A 23,710-nucleotide genomic window follows, 5' to 3' on the forward strand; every position below is an offset into this window, starting at 1 on the left:
AAGAAATGAACTCTACATGGCCTTTTGTCACTTGAAAGCAGATTAAGGTTTTTTTCCCACAGCAAAGCCAAGGCCTTTACAAAGCTCAGGTAAATGCACAGGAATGGGGTGATGTAGCTTTGAGGGACCTAATGCTTAACCTGAGGATCACTGAGGAACTGCTTACTGACTCCCTTCACACTTGACCTGTTCAACAGGTATGGTGGGGTCACTTCATATACTGGTTGTTATAATTACCAATATTTATTATGAACATTAATAATTTGTCAACTCTTTAATTGTTTCCCATATGATATGAAGGTGGCCTATTCAATGAGCCAAATTAGCATTAAGTATGTTGGAATTATCCAATGTGGATATCCCCTCATGTTTTCTTCTTCACAACTTTGAAGTAAGTTGAATTTATTAGACATTTGCATGTTGTGAACTAGTAAACCAGGAAGCTTCAGTAAGTATGAGGTCAGGGTTGGGCTGGGACCAGTCAATCCTGGTGAACACAGCAGGCATGTGCGCTCTCAGTGGCTCACCTCAGGGCAAAAAAAAAAAAAAAAAAATCATGTACACTGGTTTAACAGACCTTTCCCACGGCCAACCATTTGACTTGTCAAACAGAAGTTTAATTTATAACGTTGATGGCTGGAAGCCTTTTAGGTGTTCCAGTTTCAGGCCCACTGATATGGCTTTGTGGGACACTTAAATGGAAGATAGCCATCATTTTACTCACATCTGTGCTTCTCCTTAAAAACAATCAAAATGTCTTATCAGTGATCAAAACAACTTAAACAGTACATGAATTGTGTTTTCAGAAATACAAAGTCTCTAGTCAAAATCCAAATAGTCCCAGAGGGGGATCAAAATCAAACTCAAATTTAAGTAGCAGAGAGAACTGTGGTATTTAATCACCAGACAACCGAAAACAGAACCTGAACATTATCTGTACCTGGTGAGAGGCCTATGAGAGAGCGGTTGGACAGAGTGTTGTTTCCGTTCATTTTGAAGTAGACAGGGATGGAGTCGAGGATGGCTTGGAGGTACTTCTCCTGTTCAAGACTACTTGATGAATCTGAGGATGAGGCTGGTGCTGAAAGCAGAAAACATTTCAATTAGACAGGAAAAAACATACCACTACTTAAGAACTTTACAAATGACAGAGCATGGATACAATGTGTTAAGAGAAAATAACATGACTTTAATTTCTTTCAAAGATAAGCAGATAAGCTCAGTTCTGCTCAAACTCACTTTACCATCCATTAGTTACAGTACATAGTTCCTCTGAATAGTGAATGTTGGTTGAATATCACTTTGGCCAGCATTTGCGATTCATATTTGCCAGTTCCCTAAAGGTCAATTCTATCCAAACTCGGTATGCATTTAAAAACATTAAAATGCAGAGAGAATAGCTGTGCCTCTCGCTCAGTCTATGAAACAAAAACTCAAAAGCTGTTGTGTATGCGCACCTGTAGAGGATGGGTTCTGTGACTTGAACAATCCGACCACACTCTTGCCATGGAAGCCGCCTGAGCGGAGCAGGACAGCTTTGGTGCGGGGATGTTTCCAGCACACAACAGGCAGACGGTTGTGTCTGTAGCAGCGGGCCACTTTGTGTAAACTGCTGTCCTGTACTGCTTGAGGAACCACCAGCAGCCCTGGGTAACTGACAGAGAGACACCGAACACAGGTTTTAGGAAAAAGAATGCCTACCTTTAATAGGTTACTGCAAAGCAATACCCATACACTTATAGCAAAACATATAAATGCAGCTGAATACATGCCCTCCTGCAGAATTCATTCTGTTCTGAATGGGATTATGATACTGTTGAAGCCACACTGCTGTAACTAAAACTCTTTAACTAGCAGCAGGTATCCAGCCTGTGAAGCTGCGTACCTGCGGCAGAGGGAGTAGAGTCTGTTCACAGCTGTGATCCTGAACTGGTCGCCTGATTTGGAGCGAGACGAGCTGGCGGTGATGGTGCCCAAACCCAGACGCTGGTAGTCACGGAAACAGGACTGCTCCACCAGCTGCTCCATGGTGGACTTTTCTGACGCTCGCAAGGTGCTGCTGGGTGGTGGCTCTCCATCATCTGATACTGAAACACAATTGCAAAGCTGAATTGTGAAATCTTTTACATTTTGCTGGAAATGTTTTTCTCCCTCCACACCATCACATGTAAATTATGTGTCATTTCCCTCACCTGAAATGTCATCATCTTCATGCCAGGTCATTCTGCTGCCTCTGTCGTTCTTCTTCAGTGTGCTCTGGCTACCACGACCCATGGTGATCTTTCCAGCCCTCTTTGCTCCCTTGACAATAGTTTTGGACAGTGTTCTGTCCAAAGAACAGAGCAGGCAGAATTTACTGATTTAGTCAGAGCGGTTTACAGCATCAAAATCGGAGACATTTTGAATATTTCCAGTGGAAAAAAAGTAACTTTAAACTAATATTTCAGATGGCAACAATATGATTTGCACATAAAATCAGTATTCACGGACATTTGGGATGTTTATTCCAGAGCATACTGCTGTATAGCTGCACCACAAACCTGAAGCCAGTGTTCCTCTCTTTTTGCTTTGGAAGGATTAGCTGTGGTGTAGTTTGTCCTGCAGCAAATGCAAAGTAGCTAAAGATGGATTGAGGGTAGCGGATCCTCTGGAGGTGCTTCCTAAAGATCTCAACCATCTCTGAGCTCACCTCCTCATCAAAAGCCACTTTTATCAACTATAAGAGACATAAGACAAATGGATTATTTAATGACACGAGCAACAATATTTACTCTGGATTCTATCTGTGTCCAACCCGCACAACATGTGTTTAAGCCATCTTTGAATCGCAGAGCATATCATGGATCAAAGCTGTCTGTTTATCACTGCTAAGACTTCTCATCCAAACATTTCCTAAAGTGTGCAGATCTGCAATTTCCACATCTAACACAAGATTAGTAAAACAGCACACACACAGTCTCCACAACACACACCCACACATTCCAGTGAGCATAAAAGCACAACGAAACTAAAGTGAAGTCCAACCCGGCCAAGTGACATACACTCCATGAACATGGCCACTTTCACAATTCATAATAGTAAACAGATAGGAATGAACCATAAAAAGTTTTACAACATTAGATATAAAAGACTAAAAATATATGCCTGGGAAAAATCTGCTTTTCTCTGATTCTAAGAATCAAGCTCGTATTGTGAAACACAAAAGATGTTTCACACGGAATGTTTATCATTTTTAAGTCTGACTGTTTTACGTTAGCTTGTGCAGTTTGTACCAGTCAATGCAGCAACAAAAAAGATTAACTTTTTAGATTTCTACTGCACCTCAGTGTCACCTAAAATCTCAGGAGGTCACATAACACTGCACTGTGTCCACCCATCTGTTTGACATCTCTGGTAACCAGTGTTCATACTGAACAGTGTAGTGTTTCAGTGTTGACCTGAAATGATGCAGAGCGGAGCTGCAGGCCTTCCTGCATGTTCTGCTGCAGCTGGTTTTGGATGCTGATCTTCTTCTCTTTGGTCAGCGTGGACACTGGGAAAGCCCTGATCACTGCCTGCTCCCCCACTGGACAACAAACAACAAAACCACCATCACATTACTGACATGACTGCTGCAGCATCTTACTGACACACCACACTCACTAATTACATGGTATTAATTCTTTTTTGGCTTTCTGTGCCATTACCAGGCCTGACGTGAACCAAGGATGTTTCAGTTTATGGTCAGGATTTGAGAAGAAAATATATAGGCCTGTACTACTAGTTAACATTTTTATTTCTGGCTCCTGTCTGTTATGTCATAAGGTAACAACTCCAAGTGCCCCGATGCCCACGAAAATATGTCAGAGACAATAAATCATCATTTGATGTTTAAAAAAAGCATAGTTATAACATGAACACTGAAAATAACTGGCAAATCTAAAAAGTTATTTTCTCAGAGACTTAAAAGAAGGTAATGGTTATTTACTCAATGGGTCATGGGGGATGCCTTTGAAGATGATGCGGTATGTTGTGAGAAAGAGGGCTCCCTCTGCTGGCAAGATGTGTGGGCCCCCCAAGAGGCCACCGGTGGCTTCTTCCCTGCCGTCAGGGTCCAAAAGCACCCGCAACCCCTCTGATACAAACTCCTCCCCAGGAAGCAGTGCTGGACGCAGAATCTTAGGCTGAAAAAACATAACACATTATACACAGGCACAAACAAACTGTTCCTGTACTGTAGTCATGGACTGCGAGTAATCACAATTAATCACCAATTTAACATACTAGGATTTACCTGTAAATGTGTTGAAACAAATAAATGCATGACAAACTAGTTTAAGGAAACAGATCCTCCAGTTTTATTGTCTCAACAATTAACATTTCTATTATAATCCTATTTTAGAAATGAAATGTCTGTAGAGACAAAATGAAGGTCTCGACAGTGTGCATCTGTGCAACATTCCCCCTGCCAACCAATCATACAGTCTACTCTTCTTTCAGCCAGTTGCTCAGACAGACCAGCTTATTGACATTTTCAGATGACACAGCCGACCTCTTCTTCTGCACGATGTGGCCTGCCAAAGAAAACAGTCTCTCACATGGCATTCGTGAGGCAGGTGTTGCCAAATACCTTTTTGCAATATGTGCCAGCTTACCATTGGCACCTCAATGTGCTGACCACCACTGTAGTGGACGCGTGTCTATGCGGACACAGGGCTCTGCCTTGTACCTCTCTAGACATTTATCTGTGGACATTGCCTCATCATCGGACTGACTCTGATTCCATCACTAGGAGGGCCATCTTCTTCTTTGGTGGCTCTGGCTCTACTTCTTCTCCAGAGGTCTGTGGATCAGGTTCTTCATCCTTCAGCGTCATACTCGGCTTTTGCCGCACCTCTCCCCTCTCTGCTTCGGGCAAGCACCTTAGGTCCTTGTACCTGGGATCTAGAGCTGTTGCTAAGTTTAACCACCTCAGGCTTGAGCTCTCCTTTTGCCTGTTGAGGTTCTTTGTGAATACAGCCTTGAAACTGTGTAGGCAGGGTCAACATCAGAGACCTCCATTGTATGTAGGAGATGGCACAGCGCAGGTAGCACCATGGAGGAGGATACATACTTTTCACCACTTAGGAGCTCAGTGATGTACCTACAGTACAGACACACAATTGACTAAATGACTACAGTTTAGATTCAGATGGCACCTATTTAGGGTATAGGCCTTAAATAATGTCTGGGTGACTTATAAATTACGTGATTTTATTATTAAAATTTAAGAGAAAAAAAATTACATTACCTGCAGGGTTCCAGCAACGTTTCCAGCTTTGCCTGTCATAATCAGCTGAGGTTAGCATGGCTGACTTATGCCTCTGCTCTGCCAGCGCCGCGTTCAGTGGATCTTTATTGTGTTGAAGCTGCCTTTTCATTTCAAGAGTCCATTTCCAGCGCGTCGGTGCCTCCTGCACAAGAGCCTCCACTGTCTTGAATAGCCACGGCGATTACTCTTTGTAGAACGTGCGCCATACAAGGAATAAGGTCGAGTGGTAAACTCCTTGCAGCAGCATCAATCATATTGGGAGCACCGTCTGTTCCCATAGTAACGTTGGTGACTTTGTTATCTCCCACTCATTTGCAACACTGAGAAACTTCGGCATACTTCGGCAAAATGCCTTTCTTCGGTTTTTATCTCTTTGACGAGCACTGCTTGTTGACGCTGTCTCAGCACTCAGCATCTTTGCTAACACCTGTAAAAATGTGTTTGGCCCCGGAGATGGTACTTCATACTTGTCGTGCTTCGGTAAAAGGACAGTTCACCACTACAATAAGTGCACAAAACTTTGGTTTTATCCCAACTTCCATTTGGAAGCTTTTTTATAACGGGACTTGACGTTCAGCAGACCAGGCGTCATATCTTCTGCCATTAAGTTAGCGTTCACTCTAACTTACCCTTATCACACAATGATAGATATCCATCCGCGCTGCGATGACGGCAAGTAGTTGGGGTCAAACCTTATGAAACGATTACTCGCACGCGTTAACGTTGCCAGCCATGCTATGAACACATCTGAGCTTAAACCTAGACATACTTCACTGACAGTTAGGGACATAGCAAAAACCTTTGCGTCAGTGAATCAGATTTTAAAAAGCCAGGCCGTTCATTTATCATTGTGATGTCAAATCAGTGTGCCAGATGACCTTGCTGGAGAAATTTAATCTTCACATGCACGTCATCATAAAAAAAAAATATAATAAAAAAACAAAAAACACACACACATCTTGCAAACACACTAAGCATAAATTCTGAAATAACGCCTTGCCAACAAAAACAAGTTCATACTCTGTAGAGACCAATTTAACATTTAAACCCTCTAAGCAAAACTCTTGAACTGTTTCAAGTAAAACTTTTTTTGTTTTAAACATATGGTCTGTCATGATGCCTTTGCAGAATCATTCTAATTAAACTAACCACTTCCTCAATTCCTCTTCTGTGGGTCGGAGTTACAGTGAAACAGCAAAATGCTAGAGACAACAATAATGCATTTCACCCAATATTTTTGCAGATATACTTAAAACTGTGTTTAACTAAAAGAAAACAGAAGTTTAGTAATAGTTCTTGGTTTTACACTGTTAACAGCAAACATAATGAGCTGCTGAATTTCAAAAGAAAATATGTAATATCTCTTTCAGCATTTTTCATATCCTGTGCGGGTCTAGAATGGGTTTCAGTTTAAACCCACTTTCATAGAAGTTAGTGGCTTTTCTAAATAAAGAAGAATAGGAAACGTAGTGTGACACATGTGCCTCATACAGTCATAAGCACCACTGGGGTCCTCTCTGGTCTTGTGTGAAATATAAGTAAGAATAACAGACCAGTCTGCCTTGTGCATTGACACAGCTCTTTCTGGCATCCACAGCGAAACACTCACTGATTCCACTGTCACAAATATAAAAGAGGGACATGAGCTCATTCACAACATTTCCCATAGCCCAACTCTGGGGGAGCTGAAGTCTGGCCAGGAGATAATAAGAGTTTCCTGAATCCGTCCTTGAATGGACAGTGAGACTAAGAAGAGAGTCCCTCTGCACCTCATTATTGCCCAGCTTCTTAACTGCATTCACTGGTTTTCCTCTTGGTGTTTTTGCTACCTATATTACTACTGTTCCAACCTGTCAGTGTTGTTTACACACTGTTTAGTATTTTTTGGCATGCTGCTCAAAGCTAGCAGTCCAGGATTAAAGCTTTGTCCAACACATAAATGTGTGAGAAATTAGCTACAAAATGCAGCAGACAGACTGTTCACCATGGTCTCCAGGTTGCTCCCAGGGCAGTACTGCCATGATGTGTATTTGTTTATGACTGTGAGAGAGGAATTACTAAGACCTAGCAGACATAAGCACAACAACTGGTAAAAATATGAAATGAAAATGTGATGGTGGTTGCAAAATACTGGAGACATGCATTCACTTTGACAGTAAACGCTTCAATGATAAAATATTTATGAGCATGTCTAGATTTAATTGTATACATACTGTACATATGTACAATACATATATAGAATAACTGAAATCCCAGTAGCTCAGCGTAGAGTAATACTCACCTTTTGAATGGGCGGTAATCTCCTGCTCTCCCTGTGAACTGCCTCAAGAGCCTCCATCTGCATAGCTACGATGCCTGTGGGTCAGAAGTTGGGGTCAGTTACCATATGCACACACACAAGTTTTACTGTACCAACATGTGAATGTGTTCTTACAATCCGAGTATGCATTCATAGGAACTATTCAGCTCAAAGGCCTCTGTTGCTGGTCTAAGCTAAGAATACATGCACCCAGGGTTGTTCTGTACAAGCTGAAGGAATGAGGACTGTGCTCTACCTGGGATCATACTGTGCAGACTCTTGATGTGTTCTTGGGTTACTCCACTCTCTGTGCACACCTTGTCAATGAAGCGGGCAACGAACCTGACGATAGAGTTGGCCACGTCGCTGTTCTCTGAGTCCTCAAACCCACTTTCTGTGTCGAAGCTCTCTGCCACGCTGCCGGCAATGCTGTACAACACAAACAAAGAAAGGTCAAGCCACCGTGTGCAGGGGGAGACCTTATCTGATATCTGAGAGTTGTGTGTTGGCACAAATGTCTCTGAAGATGCAGTATGACAAAGAGCAGTGAGAGTGATTTGCACCATGGCGTGAGCCAAGTGTTGATGCCTTGATCAATCACTTAAGCTGTATTAGCCAAGAGAGTGTTTCACATGAGATGGTGATGCAACCTTCTCTTTGGATGCACAAACAGGGAGTGATGAGATCCAAATGTCCTCTGTGAAAAACAAACAAGTCTGGGGTAGAAATGAAGAAGAAAAGAGAAAATATCCACACAAACAAATTCTTGGCTGCAGCTGTTCTGTCATCCCGTTAGAAATAGAAACAAAAATAAAATAACACTGTGCTCTTGGAAAAAATGTGAAATTTAAGACAACATATTTAATAAGAGCCAAATACTGTACATAACTAATATTAATTCTGGCTGGCTATGGGGTAACAAAGCCTGAAATATTGAACAAGATTTCTCTGGAAAATGTTTTACTCTACAGCGCATAGCACACAAAATTACTACCAGTGCTATTTTGTTTGGTTTGGGTAAGTACATTGTAGCCCCCTTAAGACACCCTCAGGATTTTAACCTTCCCAGCACAAGTAAATGAGTGTCAGTCTATTCTGTGCAGTAGCAATGTGAGCTCACAGGATGGATGTGGGCTGGAAATGGACAAGGAGCTGTGTTCCATTTGGCTAAACAGGAAGGTATCATGTAGACTGAATTAAACCACATCCACCCACGTAGTTATCATCACCGTACCTTACTGGTACATATATTCCCAATTATGAAACCTTACCTTGAGGTTTCCCCTAGATAAGACTGATTGTTCTACCTTACTAATAATGAACAAACCAAAAATATGTTCGAGTCTATGTTAGAGTGTGGTGCATGGTAAACACATGTGAAAGATGTTGAACCAAAGTTAATGACATCTTTTCTCCGATAGTGAACTATGGTGTGCTATCACCCTCCTGACCTGTTCGTGACGATGCTGTTACTGCCGCTCTCCCAGTCAGCAGCAGGGGTGTTCCGCAACAACTTATTCTTACTGGTGTCCAAAGGTACCAGCAGGTAAACCATGAGGCTGGCATAGTGGATGGCCTGGCTGAACACAGTGCTTTCCTCGTTCTTCACCAGCTCCTGCTGCTTCTCCTTGCTCAGGCTGGGCCACAAACGCAGCTGCTCTGCTGCCAGGTCCATGGCAGTCTGCTGTTCATCTCTGCCCACCGCAGGCACAGGGCACACATCCTAGAGAAGTCATAGGAAACGACTAGAGTTTCACAAAATGTTCTTTTAGGTCTCTGACCCTGAAAATGCAGTGATGTCTAGTGTTAATGTTTGCCACAAAATGTTGACTTGCAGAGTGGCAAGAAATCAAGCAGAGAAGATTTTTATGTGATTCTGTATTTTATGAGCACATACAAAATAATAATGAAATCATAAGACGTCAAGAGGAAAATATGCTCATTTCATTCCATTAATTATCTTGTGACTCTGCCAAAAATGATCTTAAAAACCATTGGAGTGGTTTTCAGTCCTCAGGCTGAAAACCAAGATAATGTGTTTAAATCTTTTGGGTTACCCAAAATCAGAAATATTCAGTTTAATTTTATGTTGGATAATTGACACAATTAAAAGCAACAAATAGGGAATTTTGCCATATCTGCTCATTCAACCTTTTCACCTCTAATATGAGTTAAAAGCAGTGAGGTTAAGATGATCTGCTCATACAATCACCTCTCTTACCTTTAGTCTGGCAGTGATGAACCCTTTTTCCTCTAGGGTGTTAAGGTAAAGGGCTCGGATCTGGCTCTGGACCTCGCTGTAGAAAGTTGCTTCCCAGAACTGCTGGTTGGTCCAGATGGGATGGTCTTGAATGCAGGTGTAGGCAAATTGGTTCACTCCAGCAGCCAGTTTCTGCAAGGCAAAAAATGCAGGATAATGAACAGCAACATTAAGAAGTTGACTATGTCATTGTCCACAATGATGACAAATGCAGCATTTTAAATCTGCTTTTATCGAGCATTTACAGTAAATGAGAATTTGATAAAAAAGATTTGCATCCATGCTACTCAGATAATTTAATCATCACCCCATAACATCAGAGGATACCTGAAACCAGATGTTCACTGCAGCAGTGACAATGTTGCTGCTTACAGCTTTGATTTCGATTAGAGTGGAAATTTTCTTTCATGACATTAAAATAAAATAAATGTATTTTCTACATGAACAGTCTAAAAAGCCAGAAAATATTAATGAACACACAGAACCATTTCTACCCAGTGAGTACACAGACTAACAGGAAATCCTGAAGGGTCCTAGGATACTAGCCTCAGTTGTATTTTTGTGTATACAATGATTAAAAAAACATCTAGAATATTTCCATTTTAAGACATAGCCATGAAAAACATGGGTCCGCTGTGATATAATGTAGTTTAATGATACAAAATGATATAGACAGTGTGGGAAAAGATCTTTTCACTAAAAAATATTCAAAAGCTAAAAAACTAAATAAAAAAATTACTAAAATAAACTGGCCTGTTAAGGAGATCATGTAGGCTTATTTCCCTTTTGGTATTTGCATCAAGAGACGCCCGGCCTGTTGTGTGCCAATAAATGACTGGCCACAAACCAACACTGACCAACTGTCCATCTGCCCGCTAGAAATCTCACAGCCACGTGTAAGGCTCCAGCCTGTTATTTGATTAGCTTCTGATTTCTCTCCCCTGAGCCTGACACAATACAGTGGTTTCCATTATCACTTCATAGTTTGCCTTTGAAGGACGAGAACAGGAGGGGTTACTGTAATTACAGCAGACAAGCAAAACAGCTCTTTCCCAGTGTGATGGGCTGGAGGCCCAGAGAGAGAGGAGCTGAGATGGAGAGCGGGGAGTGAATGCCCACACACCAACACAAAGCACTGTTAACATGAAGGTCTTATTGTAGCTGTGTCTTCTTTCCGGTTCACACGAGTTGATACAGCCAACATTCTTCCTTATGGTTCAGATATATTTTGTTTTTCTCATTTACGATAGAACTGATTCATACGATTACGGCGCAGAACTGTTCAAGTGTCTAATGATATTAATGAAAATGTACCTAACAGATGAACATGTGGGGAAAACATCTTGAAAAAAAAAAAAAAAAAAAAAAAAATGAAATATGCTCCAACATGTTATTACACAACTGCTGAAGCAGTGTCTCCTGCTGCTCTTCTTCTACTATTAGATTACAAAAATGAAACCACTTTTTCAGGAATCTTATACCGCTGAGATCAGCAGATCTTCAGGAGTTTTCAAGAGCCTTGGATATCCTGCTGGCTGATGACAGAGGCCAAACGGATACAAAGATCTCATTTAAGGAAAAGAACGAGAAACAATGGGGGCATTTTAAGGTACAAACACAAAGGGTGATCAGTTTTCTTCAATTTACCAACCAAAATGTATTTCTTCTAAATCATTTTACAATAGCCTGAGATTAGATTTGATTTAAACCTTTCACAATTGCTTCAACAAACTGACACTTTGGTCTGATTTTATGAGGCTTAAAACAAACACCCACTACAGTTAAATGTTGGCTAGCACTGCCTACTACTGACTGATACTTTATTTTGAGGCTGTTATGATTATTGTGATTTTAGAGTTACCAAGAGATTGATGCGAGCATTTAAGAGAAGAAAAATGTCATTAATCTATCCAGCTGAAACTACTCGGCCCCTCCTGCAAGCTTTGCTCAGTCAGTCCATCCTAAAAAAAACACCTCAGGTCTAAACTATAAATCCACCTCTAAGCAGAGTGTCAAAGTACAGGCTCAGGTAGATTATAAAGCAACATTAGGATGACATTAATGGGAGCTTTATTTAGAGTAGCTTTTCGCTCTAGAAATAGATGTCCATCCATCCACCCATCCATTATCTACCACATATTCCTGCTATCCAGCGTCATGGGGGGGGAACTGTGTTTTGCAATTCTACACTGGATGAGAGATGGGGTACAGCCTAGACAGACAGAGAGGCCCACAGAGGCAGACAAATGCACAGACATGAGGAGAACATGCAAACTCCACATAGCAAGGCCTCGGATTGAGTAGGACATGAACCCCAACAGCACTAACCACCGCATCACCGTGCCACTCTGGAAATAAAGACTACACTAACTCTGCTATCATCAGAGCAACAAAGCATACAGCCTTAAACTGACAACAGGACTTAGGGCAGAAAAATGCAGTACAAAATGACAAGGGCAAACGTAGTGTAGCTAGAAATGCTTTGAAAAGAGGAAATAATGTGGCCATAAGTGGAGAGTGACAAATACGATAAGCAGTGCAGCCTTTCAGATAGTACTGTAATACCTTTCTGTCACACGAGCGTGTTACATGTCTCGCAGCAGATGTTGTGTGGGTGTAGGGGGTCTGTGTGATTTGTTTTTGCTGTCTATACAAGCTTGACTGCTTTTTTGACTTATCAGATATGTGCAGGTCATGGTGACCAGGGTCAGCTTTTCTTAATATGATAATACATAGAGCTTATGGAGACATCCACAAGACAGATGGGCAAGGAGGAGGACAAGGAAGGAGAAAAGAAATGAGAGGAAAGGGAGGAGAAAGAAAAAGGAGCAAATGAAGATGAAGGGGAAGGAGGGAGTATACAACTATCAGACCAATGTAGCCGTGGGACTAGTGAAGAGGAGGAATGCGGAGCTGAGGGATAAAGGGTGAAAAACAAGCAGAAAAACCACAAGGGGAGAGAGAAGGAGAAAATGCTGTGCACAGGTCAGAGGATTGAGACTATGAAGATTTGTGGTCTTGTTTTGATCTTTGGGTGATGATCCCAAGGCTCAGAGTATAATTAACTGCACCCTCCAAACATGAGCAGCACAGTCATATAGCATCACCCATGTCAACTGCGTCTTTATGAGACGGTGCATGTTTTCACTGAAGGGAGTGTATACTTGCACACGGACACTGGGTGACTACTGCTGCATCTGATCTGTCACCAGCCTTGGAGCAGCAATGTTTTGAACAAATTTATAGCATTCCTGAAGTGTAGATATTATTTCTGGAGAAGTCCTTTCTGGGAATTTGCGCCTGACCTTTACACAATTTATCTCCAGACTACAATTTTACATTAGTCAGTAAAAAAGCCAGTTGCATCCTGAATGAATGCATGTAAAACCTTTCACACAGACAATGGATTCCCAGTGTTCCATCATGTACAGGGATAATGTGCTCAAAGTCAGACTAAAACCGCCTCTTCATGCCATCCACAGGCCTAAACTGTCAGAAAACACGATATCCAAAGCAACATAAATGTTCCAAAACTACATGAACATAGATACAGTAAGTAGAGAGCTGTACAGTTTTGAGATCTACAAAGGTCACCCAGTATGCCATTTTCCTCATGAGGACGTGGTGGAGAGCACTTTCACAGAGTGAGCTGCCAAATTGCCCCCAAGCATAAAATATGTTTGAAAGAATGCTAACACGTAAGTGTTCTTGTTGTGTAAGTCATCCAGAGTTGTGTTTGGGTTTTTCCACTTGCTGCTGTGTTTTCAACAGGCAGAGGCCTTTGCTCTCGTGACACATTCAAATGTAACAAGAAATATCACGACCACGGCAAAGGGCAGAATAACAACAGATCACCTGTTCACCTTGTGATAAACCCACCTCTCATCACATAATGAATGCCAGAGGATCTGTCCTCACATAGAGAATCACAACATCACACAATCACAACATAATGTAAAACCTCACCTCTAACAAAGGGCCAGTATACAAAGGTTGTGTGGTGTTTAGATAATCTTTACCTACATAATGACCATCCATGCACAATTTAAGCCAGATGCAAATCAGTACTTCTGTGAACACATACAGTATCTATCAAACACTGTTCCATAAGTGCTTTGGTTTTAGTAAAACATTCAAGAAGGATTGGCCTGGGTCAATAATATCATAGGCCAGTGATGAAAGTAAGCACCGTCTCTATCCAGCAGACTCTGGGAGCAGACAAGGGAGCTTCCCACGTTCTCCGACCTGGAGACTTAAGGGCCATGGGGACAGTACGACTGTTATATGAACACATCTTAAGTTTGCCAAAGTTTGGCCAAGAATACCAAACAGAAACTTGACCAATGTCTGGCTTCTGAACTTTAATGTGCAGGGCAATTTTTTTAATCTGATGTTTGGTATGTAATGGCAGTCAAAAAAAACACATGATAACAAATAAACAAAACAACATCATGTGTTTCTTATCAAAAAAAAAGAAAAAAAATTTTTATCTTCAATAAATGAATGTTAATGTTTATATGTAGTTATTCTAAGTGGGTCAGTGCAGAAAACGGTTTTGAGAGGGTTAATAATTTGATTCACAGAACAAACAACCTGTTTTCCCTAGAAAAACTTTCAATTTGTTTCTTAGTGCTATATAAAAGTAGCAGAGACTTCTCTTAAACAACCGAACAATCAGATCTGCAGTGGGGCTCCCACACAGTATTAGGAGATTATATACATACAAGTCTAATGAAGTAAATCCGATATTAAGCCAGCTATATGAGATTAGATTAAACAAAGGCTTTCTCATGTTGCTTAATGGAGACTAAGAAAGAATTGCAGCATGAAAAAAACCCCGACCACATGGCTCACCACAGACTACTGTATTGTAAGTGCAGATACACACAAGAGTATACAACAAGCAGACTAAACAATGTCATACTGATTTCTTCAGGGGTTCACATTCTTTTCAATAGCTTTTGTTGTCATGTCTGGTCAGACTTAAGGGATGGCTGATGATTGCTTCTGTAATATATAGTATAAGCAACTGTTTCAAGACCAGTGCTAGTTGACCTCACAGAAGTTGTTGCAAATTTCAAGTTATATTAAAGGCTGAAGATGGTGGGGTGGTGGGGGTGGGGGTATACTGTATATGCAGTGTCACGGTAGATATTGGTCTTTTGAAGAAAAGTTAAACAAATCCCAAAACATGAAATGAGGTATAATAGCTCAGATGTAAAATGTCACGCATGCCTCTAAATCCACACTCAATTACAGCTGCTGGAATGCACACTAGAAAGCTTTGTCTTTCTCACATTCCCAGTGCATGATCTTTGCACCACTACACCAGAGATTAATAATTTTAGCAGGGTCCCTTCATGACCTCCCTTTACTTTACCCTTTGGGTAACACAAGAGTCCATCTTGTCATCAGTTCTAATCATCTGTAACTAAACAAAGAAATGTGTTGACTTTTCAAAATATCATTTCATGTAATTAGTTGTCAGTGCCAGAAAAGAAACCATTTATAATTTTTAAGCTGAAAAATATGTAAATTAGTCCATTGTGTAATAACTTATGATAGATGGATATTCTTATAAAACAGAAAATGCTCTGTTGTGGTATATAATTGTTACATGGTGTAACAAGCATGCACAAGCAAAAAAAACAAAAAACACTGAGATAATTAATACAGTTTCAGTCTTGGTGGTCCTGAAGAGAAACAAGAAAAACAACGCATACGGTTTATCTAAGAGGTTACATCAGCCTGGGGCATGAGAACTGAGTGAGCCATGTGGTGGTAGAGGTCCCAGTCCAGCCCATCAGGATGCCACTGGTACCCAGTGTGGACAGTTGTGTCTATCACCATAGCAACAAGCAAGCTGGGGGACATACTTATGGTCAGCATGGCAGCTATCCACAAGCTCTTTCTTTGCATTTCCCTGTGGATACTTTATCATGCTGCCCTATGCATGTAAATGCTTAAGGATCAGCAAAGGTTAAAGGTTGCAATAGATGCCCATGAAGTGGGGAAGTGATAGTGGCTTTTGCATAAATCTGATAGTAATATATTGAGCTGGGATTCCTTTTCTTTACATGGACACGTAACATTTACAAAAAATAACTTAAATCTGTTTCTTAAAGACAAAATAAGCAGAAACTGCACAATATGCACTACTGCACCAGGCAAGTTATCTTTCTGTAATGTGCAAGTTTTTTTCTTGCTACCTAGTTTTTTTTTTTTTTAAAGACTTATGAACATGGCATGTACTTTATTGGATATTTATACTTGAAAAGTCAAATTAGTTGACAAACTACAGCATATAAGGGAGAGATAGTATCTAAATGACTCCAATAAGCTAATATCAGCGGACATATTGGCCTACACAATGTATTATAACAGTCTACATTAATTGTTAACACAATGTACAACACTACACTGTTAATGCGTAATCAGAAAGACTTAAAATTGAACCTAATTTGTCAATGGCTGGAGCAGCTCAAAAAATGTATTGACCTCCAACTTAGTGCATGAAACTGAAATATGAAAAACGTATATTTTTGACTTCACGCTGGAGTGATTCTTTAGATGCTGCATAGTGACAGTATATTTAGTTATTAAAGAAAATAAGCAGAACAGAAGCATTAAGTTGAACTCACATACATCCTTCTTTTCATGAAATTTCCTTACCCGGTAAAAGGCTGTTGACAGAGGCAGAATGGCAGCAGCCACCGTGTACTCCTCGGAGCTGGAGCAGTCCTGCGGGGGGAAAACAATAGGAGAGAAGCTGGATCAGGACAGGACACAGCAGGAGACATTTACTCAGCTCTGCAAACACTTTTTACACTAAGGCAGACCCAAAACAAGCAACAGAAATTTCCAACAGAGGTCACAGTAAAGGGCCAGAGAGAAACTGTGCTGAGACATTTTTATCACATTTGGTAACTTAAAGCGGAACCATTTTATGCACTGAATACTGAATCTATTTGGAAAGAATTTTTTTAAGAAGAAACTTGTGTCTACATGACTGACGCAATGACTTGTGTAAATTAGCAATGCATAAGTGTGAGAGGGCAAACACTGGGGGGGGGGGCAAGGAATCTTCAGCAAAACCAAAGTCACTGTCAGGGTGATGCTCAAAAACAGGGTTTGCCAAAACTACTAACTCTCCTTGACTATTAGGACATATGCTTTCAATTACCTGACATAATGTATGTCCTGACAAAACTGTCCGAACGTTACAGTCTTCGACTCATTGGTAAATTTATGTATCGCATTCCTGAACAAGATTGCCATACAAATCTCACAGGAAAATCACAAGATGTCATGTATAATTCAATCATTCTGCACATAAAATGCTGTGTCCATGTTATCAAGCAAATCTAATGCTCTTTTTATTACGTTTTTGTTTTAAATTATGAAATAGTTGAAAATATTACCTCTTTGACATTTACCAAGCCAAAGAGTCTTTGTTTCTAGGACTGTTTCAGGTCAAAGAGGCAGCGATTACTAGTGCTTTCAAGAGAATGGTATTAAGATGAATAGCACATTAAGAGGCTTGGAGCAACGGGCTTAGGGGCCCAAACTAAACTTTTCTTACAGAGATCAGAGAAAGATATGAACAGGAGAATAAGAGAAAAGGACTCTAAAGACTTAATTCAGAGGAAATTGGTACTTATGTCTGGGAAACCTTGCTGGAATTTTTTTTGTTGAACTTTGTAAATGGAAATGGTCAGAGGAGGCTTTATTTAAGACCGTGTACAAACAACAGCACAGATTCTGACCTGGTGCCACGGTGGAGCCTTATACGTATTTAAAAAAAAAAAAAGAAAAAGGGTAGACTACAAACATCTTCATTTTTTTAAAAACAAGTGTCTTTTAACATCACGTGAAAATGCCATAAAATGACACAGAAGCTTTCGGTTAATGACTTGGTTTACCGAAACTATGCAACATACAATCAGCGTCTTTAATTTTTATGAGCAAGATAGGGAGAAGAATGCTGCACTTTCTGATAGTGGTCTTCAAACCAATAGGGGCCTCTATTACTGTCATTCCTCAAAAAAAAAAAAAAAAAAAAAAAAAAAAAAAAAAAAAAAAAGCACAAGAATGCAGAGAGGAGAGAAAATGCAAAACACAAGGTCCACAGCTACACATGAAAGCCTGGCCCCCCATCGACCAAGCAGCATAGTTTCTGTTTTGTTTTTCTGGTCCCTAGTGTTTTTCTTTGCAGTGATTTGGGCTGCGGTAAAATGTTCCAGTTTGGAGCAGCACCAAAGCATTGTTTACCAGCATCCTTTAAAAAGGCTGTAGGTCACAGGAGTTCACGGACCCCAGTCGAAATAGAACAACAAGTGGAAATGCACAAGCAGAAAAATGTGACAATTTAACAAACCAGCATTCTTCTAGCAAAAATAGGAAAGTTCAGCAATGAATGTCATCAGTACTTTGGAGCAGTAACTAATGATGGCAGAGGATTGAAGCACTTTATAAGTCTGTGGTAATTTTTCAGAACAAGACATCGCAAGCTTTGTTCAAAGGCTGCTTCAACAGCTCATATCTCATATAAAGTTGACATTATCAGGGTTAGTGAAGCCATGGTTATTATCAGAAATAACCCCCGCCGTAATCTCCTGTAGGCAGACAGAGAGGTTATGTGACAGTTCAAAAGTTTTGCATGTCGAGTATCTAAGATTAGACAGAATGAAAAGTGAAAGAAATAAAGCAGAGCTGATTGTAATCTACCAGCCTCACACAAGGACCTTACGAATAGAAAGGTAAATTATTTATGACAGACTGGTGTAGTGCTGTGAAGATCCACAGGGGGAAAATATGTTACAGTAGCTCTTTGGGATGAAAGGACACCTAAAGCAGACTTAGGAGTTACGAAGATACGGAAAAACTCTTTAAACTGGAGGATGTCATTCTTATTTCCAGTTTGACTCATCAAACATTAGAAGAAAAACCCATGTGGTGGACCTGAATCTTTCACGGATTCCACAGTGAAAGCAATGAAATTTGATTAATGTATATGTTTACCTGGTCAAACTGTTGGACAGAGAAACAGTCATCTCTACATGGGAATAATACCCAGTGGCCATGTTATGTGAGGCAGTCCATCAAGACTAATAAGGCACACAGGGGCAATGTTCTCACAGCAAGAGATTAGTTTATGATGCAAATAATGTAATATTTTGAATAAGTCAACTATTCACTATTCAAGGATATAGTCAGTGTAATTAAATTGCAGCCAGTAAACATTACAGGGCAGCGAGGGTACAGACTCCGTTGGTGGTTGTTCTAGTTCTTCAACTAAAAATTCAGGAGTCTGGTATTCAGACAGGACAGTCAGATTAAGTGTCTCATACTTTTCCAGCAACATCTGGGTATAACGTGAGTTCTTGCACACTGTTCCACTTCAGACGGTCAAGATCAGGATCATGCGGAACTCATTGACTCCATGCCAATGTGGCCACTTGCCATGCACTTCCCGCCCTAATCCCCTCTCTCACAGCAAACTGCAATTCAAAGTGTGTTTCTGAGGACCATCATAAGACCCTCAGCCATGAGAGAGCAGAGCACAGAGGGCTCATAATCCTATTTGACAGGAAATGGTTGGGATGCCAGGATACATCCACACACAGCAGGGCTCATTCCCCCCACATGGCTTGTGCAGTGGTGACTTCTATAAGTTGGAGCGCTGACCGGTGTGCACACACACAAACACATAAATGTGCAATTAACTCAAATATTTTAATGAGGGTTACTGTGCGTGATTCAGGGCAGAGAAACAGAACAGATAAGGATTACAGCAGATGTCGAAACAGGAGAAATGAATCATTGTATGTTGTTTCCAGTCATATGAACTCATTCCAGAGAATGCATCAACATTATTTTATGAATTACGAAAAAGTAAAGAATGAAAAACAAATTAACAAATGCTGATGAGGCCCAGAGTCACTGGATTCTAATGGCCCGAACTCTGACCTCTACATTTTTGTATTGCATACCTCTTCCTGTGGCTGTGCCCCCCTGCAAAACTTTCACAAGGAAATGCTGATTGTAACCAGAAATCAAAACTGTCACTCTGCTTAAAGTTGACAGTAAAATGATAAATGCTGAAACTGGCCATATAATGATGATGCTATTACAAAATAATGTCTCACATCAACATGTTTGCCAGCAATCCCAATGAGGCATCATGATGACTGCATGTCATTGAACAATCAGCATTTTTTACAGAACAGGTCACTTTGGATTTGTTAGGCACTGAAGGAACGTTTAACACGCACCCACACACCCATACACAACTCCTGGCCGTAGTACGCTCTCTCAGTCATGTCATTTTGGGGTTCTTATGCGGCTGGGTGTTGATAGAAAGGGCAGAGTGTAGAATATGAAAGCAATTACCGGCCTAGCAATGTACTATTTATATTCCTTTTACAACTCATCTGTGACAAATCCCTCACAATGGAGCTAAGACCAGGAAATGAAAGCCAGAACAAATGCCTGGCTTCCAGCTTGAAGTAAGAAAAGAAATGACAAACAATGCACAATAAAATCTAAAAGAAATAAATAAACAAAACACAAACACAACACAAATAAGAAGCTACCAGAGAACGGCTGAGCATATTTTATTCTAGCTAACAAAAAAGCACTCCACATTAAACATCTTCTCCATGTGTGAAATTATTCCGTTTGTTACCCATGTGTGGCTCTGGGTCGTGCTAGAGGAATTCAAAGGAGTAAAAACATCACTAAGACTGCTATTTTTGTCATTTTGTATTGAAGAAATATTTATAGTAAAGAAATTCTGTTATTAGGAATTATTATTATGAACAGATGAAAACGAAAGAGCTATTGGATTTATCCCATGTTGATGGTCCACCAGCTTGTGCTGCAGATTTTGTCTGCATTTTTCCAGATGTGCATGACAATTCCCTGTGTTTAGGGAACTGTTCCTTGACAACATAAGGTCTGACGGACTACAGTCATGCATTTCCTATTAATCTTCTCATGATATCCTTCGGGAAGGCTTCATCATTGTATCACTCAATTGTTAAAATCAAAGCTTCACATCAGGATCTCAATTTAAGTTTGCCTTGTCATGTAGACATTATATTGGCTAAATTCATCAATGCAGCATTTTGACTTCGTTTTGCCTCACTGTACAATTGTGGAGTAAATGATGCCTCAAATGACCTTGCATGTCCCTGGCCTGGCCAGATGGTGGGATTAATTGGCTTTCTATCTTTCGGGGGAAAAGGAATGACTGGAATCTGAAGTCACTCCATAAAAGCTGCACTCTGCAAGGACTGCTTAAAATTATTAAAATCCCCAGACAGAGCTGACTCCAGGCAGTAAAACATGAGGAACTACCAATAAAGACTTGGCTGCTCTGGGCGAGTGAAGCCTCACTAACTCTTTATGAGCTGCACAAAAACACATTACTTACTCATCTTGACAAGTAGCCAAGTCATCAGGGCACCAGGAAGAGACAAACAAACTATCTGACAAACAATGAGCAGCATTGTTGGGGTTTAATCTTACAACGCGCTGCCACACAGCTGTAAATGAAGACAAACGTCCAGATATGGGGAAAAGATGCTGAAGAGTAAGGGCAGGTTAGTGCGACACAGGTTATGTGTATTACTCCTCCACTTACATATTGCTTTTGCTAAATTAGACCCAGTTATAACTTATAAAATATGGCATCTGCAGAAAATTTATGGGATGAGGCTAAAACATTTACATATTAAACCAGACATACACTACTGTACAGGGGCCTTTGGCATCAAAAGGTGGTGCAGCGATGTGCCACATGTGAAATTCTCTTCCATCCCTAATCCACGTTTATTCTCTGTCCATGGAGGTAAAGAATCTAATAACTCTATGAATCAATACAGGCTTGGCATTCACTAGAACCCAGGTTGCCAGGAGTCCAAAAGCCAAAGCTATTAAATTTGCAAAAACATAAAACACAAAAGAACAGTAAATCTGTTTTGTATGAAACATTAGTTAATCAATCAATTGTTAAAGTTAATGGTAATTAATTTTGATCAGCTAACAGGCTGACATTTCAAGAAATAAAAAACTAGACTGTAACGGCCTTCCATGGTTGCATTGTGTTTTGCTGTAAGTGTTTTCCTGTTCACAGTATGGATTCAGCAGGAAGCAGTATCTGTAGCTTTCGTAGGCATGACTATTACATCACTTACCTGAAGGGCACAGTTCATCATACGAATGATGTAGTCAAACTGCTGGTGATCCAATATGGCACGGTTCTGCTGAACATGAAGACTCAGTTCATCAGTCAGACATTGGCGAGCTGCCTTTCCTTTTAATGCTCGCAGTGCAGCCGGTAGTGTCTTTTAAGAAAAATACAAAGGCGGTTTTAGAAAAGAAAGCCCTGATTTAGGCGTTAAATTGCTATCCTGATAAAAGACATTGTGCATCACCTTTTCAGTCTCCAAGGTCTTATTGTCAAAGATGAAGGAAATGCAGCTCTGCACCACCTCCAGCCTACGGGCACTGTTAAACACGGAGCAACACTTACCCATAATGGATACTGAAATACAAAAAGACAGGAGAGGAATCACTGCAAGCTTAAACGATAGCTGCTGCAAACATCACAATGGATTTTGTGCTTTGCTAAACTACAGTATGTATTGAATATTACAGGATTTTGAACCTGGTCATACCGACAGGTGGTCCGGCAGGTACAACACATTTCCTTTCAGGTCGTGTTGAAGGAGGTATGCTGCTGTGTTTTGCTAAGCCCTCTTGCAGCATCTTTTCCACCTTATCATCATCCAGCAAGGGGAAGGGTACCTGGTGCACGCGCAGGTGGGATCCCTCTGATGGCCGAGGCACTTTCTGAAATGCCATGTGGGGGTTCGGGTTCTCCTACAGCATATCCACCAGGGAATAACTTGTAATAATAAGCTACACAGCTGCATACAGTGGATATACAGCAAAACACATGTACAGCATGCTGAAACGAGGACACCTGTCCTATATCTTACAATACAGCAGAGTAGATGTTGCACTTATTTGAATTAAACCTTACATTTCTATAGAGCTGCTCAGAGAGTTCCCTGATGTGTTTTTGCAGCTTGGCGGGGCTGACCTCTTCTTCCTTAAAGATGTCAGTGTCTAAGGCCACCAGCTACCAAACACACAATCATGAAAGAGACAAAGACAAAACAAAGCAATAATATACAATTTAAAAAAAGTTTCTAATGATGAACAGTGTTCCTGTAAGACAATTAATCCTAACTGATACTGACCCTATTAACTTTCTCAGTCACTTTATTATAAAAACATATGTATGTGAAAACAGGAAGTGTGATTAATTTCAACTTTACGTGCAGCATCATGGCACACTACCTCATCAAAGAGATCACAGCCTCGGTAAGGCGGACCTCTCTCTGAGACAAAGCCAGCGAAGGCCATGCCATCCAAAACCTTGGTCAGGAAATCGTTCTCAATGAGGCCTCGCTGGCCCAGGAAGGCAGTCTGGATAATGTCAGAATTAGAGCAGTTACGATCCCACACAGATGGAAGCAATGCCACTTTGTTGATATGGCTATACTGTGAGCTAAAAAACAAGCATAGCGATCAGAGCCATTTTTAGAATAAGATTACAAACACTTCAAAAGAATCTCTGCAAGGGGGCTCAGGACTGGCATCTTTTCTTGTTGAAATCATGGATAACTTCTTCAGCATGGACAAAAAGCAAAATAAATCTAGTTATAAATGACTGCATGCAAATGAATTTAATTTACTTTATGCATAATTATTTGTGCTTGTGGGTAGAGATAAAACACAGTTCACGCAAGCCTTCCCCAGTCAGTGATTCCAGGGGACTAAGCAGAGC

The 23,710-nt window shown here is 40.6% G+C and overlaps 1 protein-coding gene across 3 annotated transcripts in view; it reads right to left on the reverse strand.

Annotated features, from left to right (window-relative positions):
* sbf2 (SET binding factor 2) overlaps positions 1-23,710 on the reverse strand; it is an 80,430-nt gene that overhangs the window by 15,905 nt on the left and 40,815 nt on the right. For all 3 annotated transcript variants that reach the window (XM_026320582.1, XM_026320581.1, XM_026320583.2), the window contains exons 12-28: positions 23,221-23,349; positions 22,901-22,999; positions 22,533-22,737; positions 22,290-22,399; positions 22,050-22,199; positions 16,522-16,590; positions 9,811-9,981; positions 9,041-9,312; positions 7,846-8,018; positions 7,572-7,645; positions 3,968-4,163; positions 3,438-3,565; positions 2,541-2,716; positions 2,193-2,326; positions 1,886-2,087; positions 1,458-1,654; positions 941-1,081 (exon numbers count right to left, since the gene is read on the reverse strand). In XM_026320582.1, coding sequence (XP_026176367.1) covers positions 941-1,081; positions 1,458-1,654; positions 1,886-2,087; positions 2,193-2,326; positions 2,541-2,716; positions 3,438-3,565; positions 3,968-4,163; positions 7,572-7,645; positions 7,846-8,018; positions 9,041-9,312; positions 9,811-9,981; positions 16,522-16,590; positions 22,050-22,199; positions 22,290-22,399; positions 22,533-22,737; positions 22,901-22,999; positions 23,221-23,349 — 2,626 coding nt within the window. The remainder of the gene's footprint in view (positions 1-940; positions 1,082-1,457; positions 1,655-1,885; positions 2,088-2,192; positions 2,327-2,540; positions 2,717-3,437; positions 3,566-3,967; positions 4,164-7,571; positions 7,646-7,845; positions 8,019-9,040; positions 9,313-9,810; positions 9,982-16,521; positions 16,591-22,049; positions 22,200-22,289; positions 22,400-22,532; positions 22,738-22,900; positions 23,000-23,220; positions 23,350-23,710) is intronic.

The sequence above is a fragment of the Mastacembelus armatus genome, chromosome 3, assembly GCF_900324485.2.
Source record: "Mastacembelus armatus chromosome 3, fMasArm1.2, whole genome shotgun sequence".
Lineage (NCBI taxonomy): Eukaryota > Metazoa > Chordata > Actinopteri > Synbranchiformes > Mastacembelidae > Mastacembelus > Mastacembelus armatus.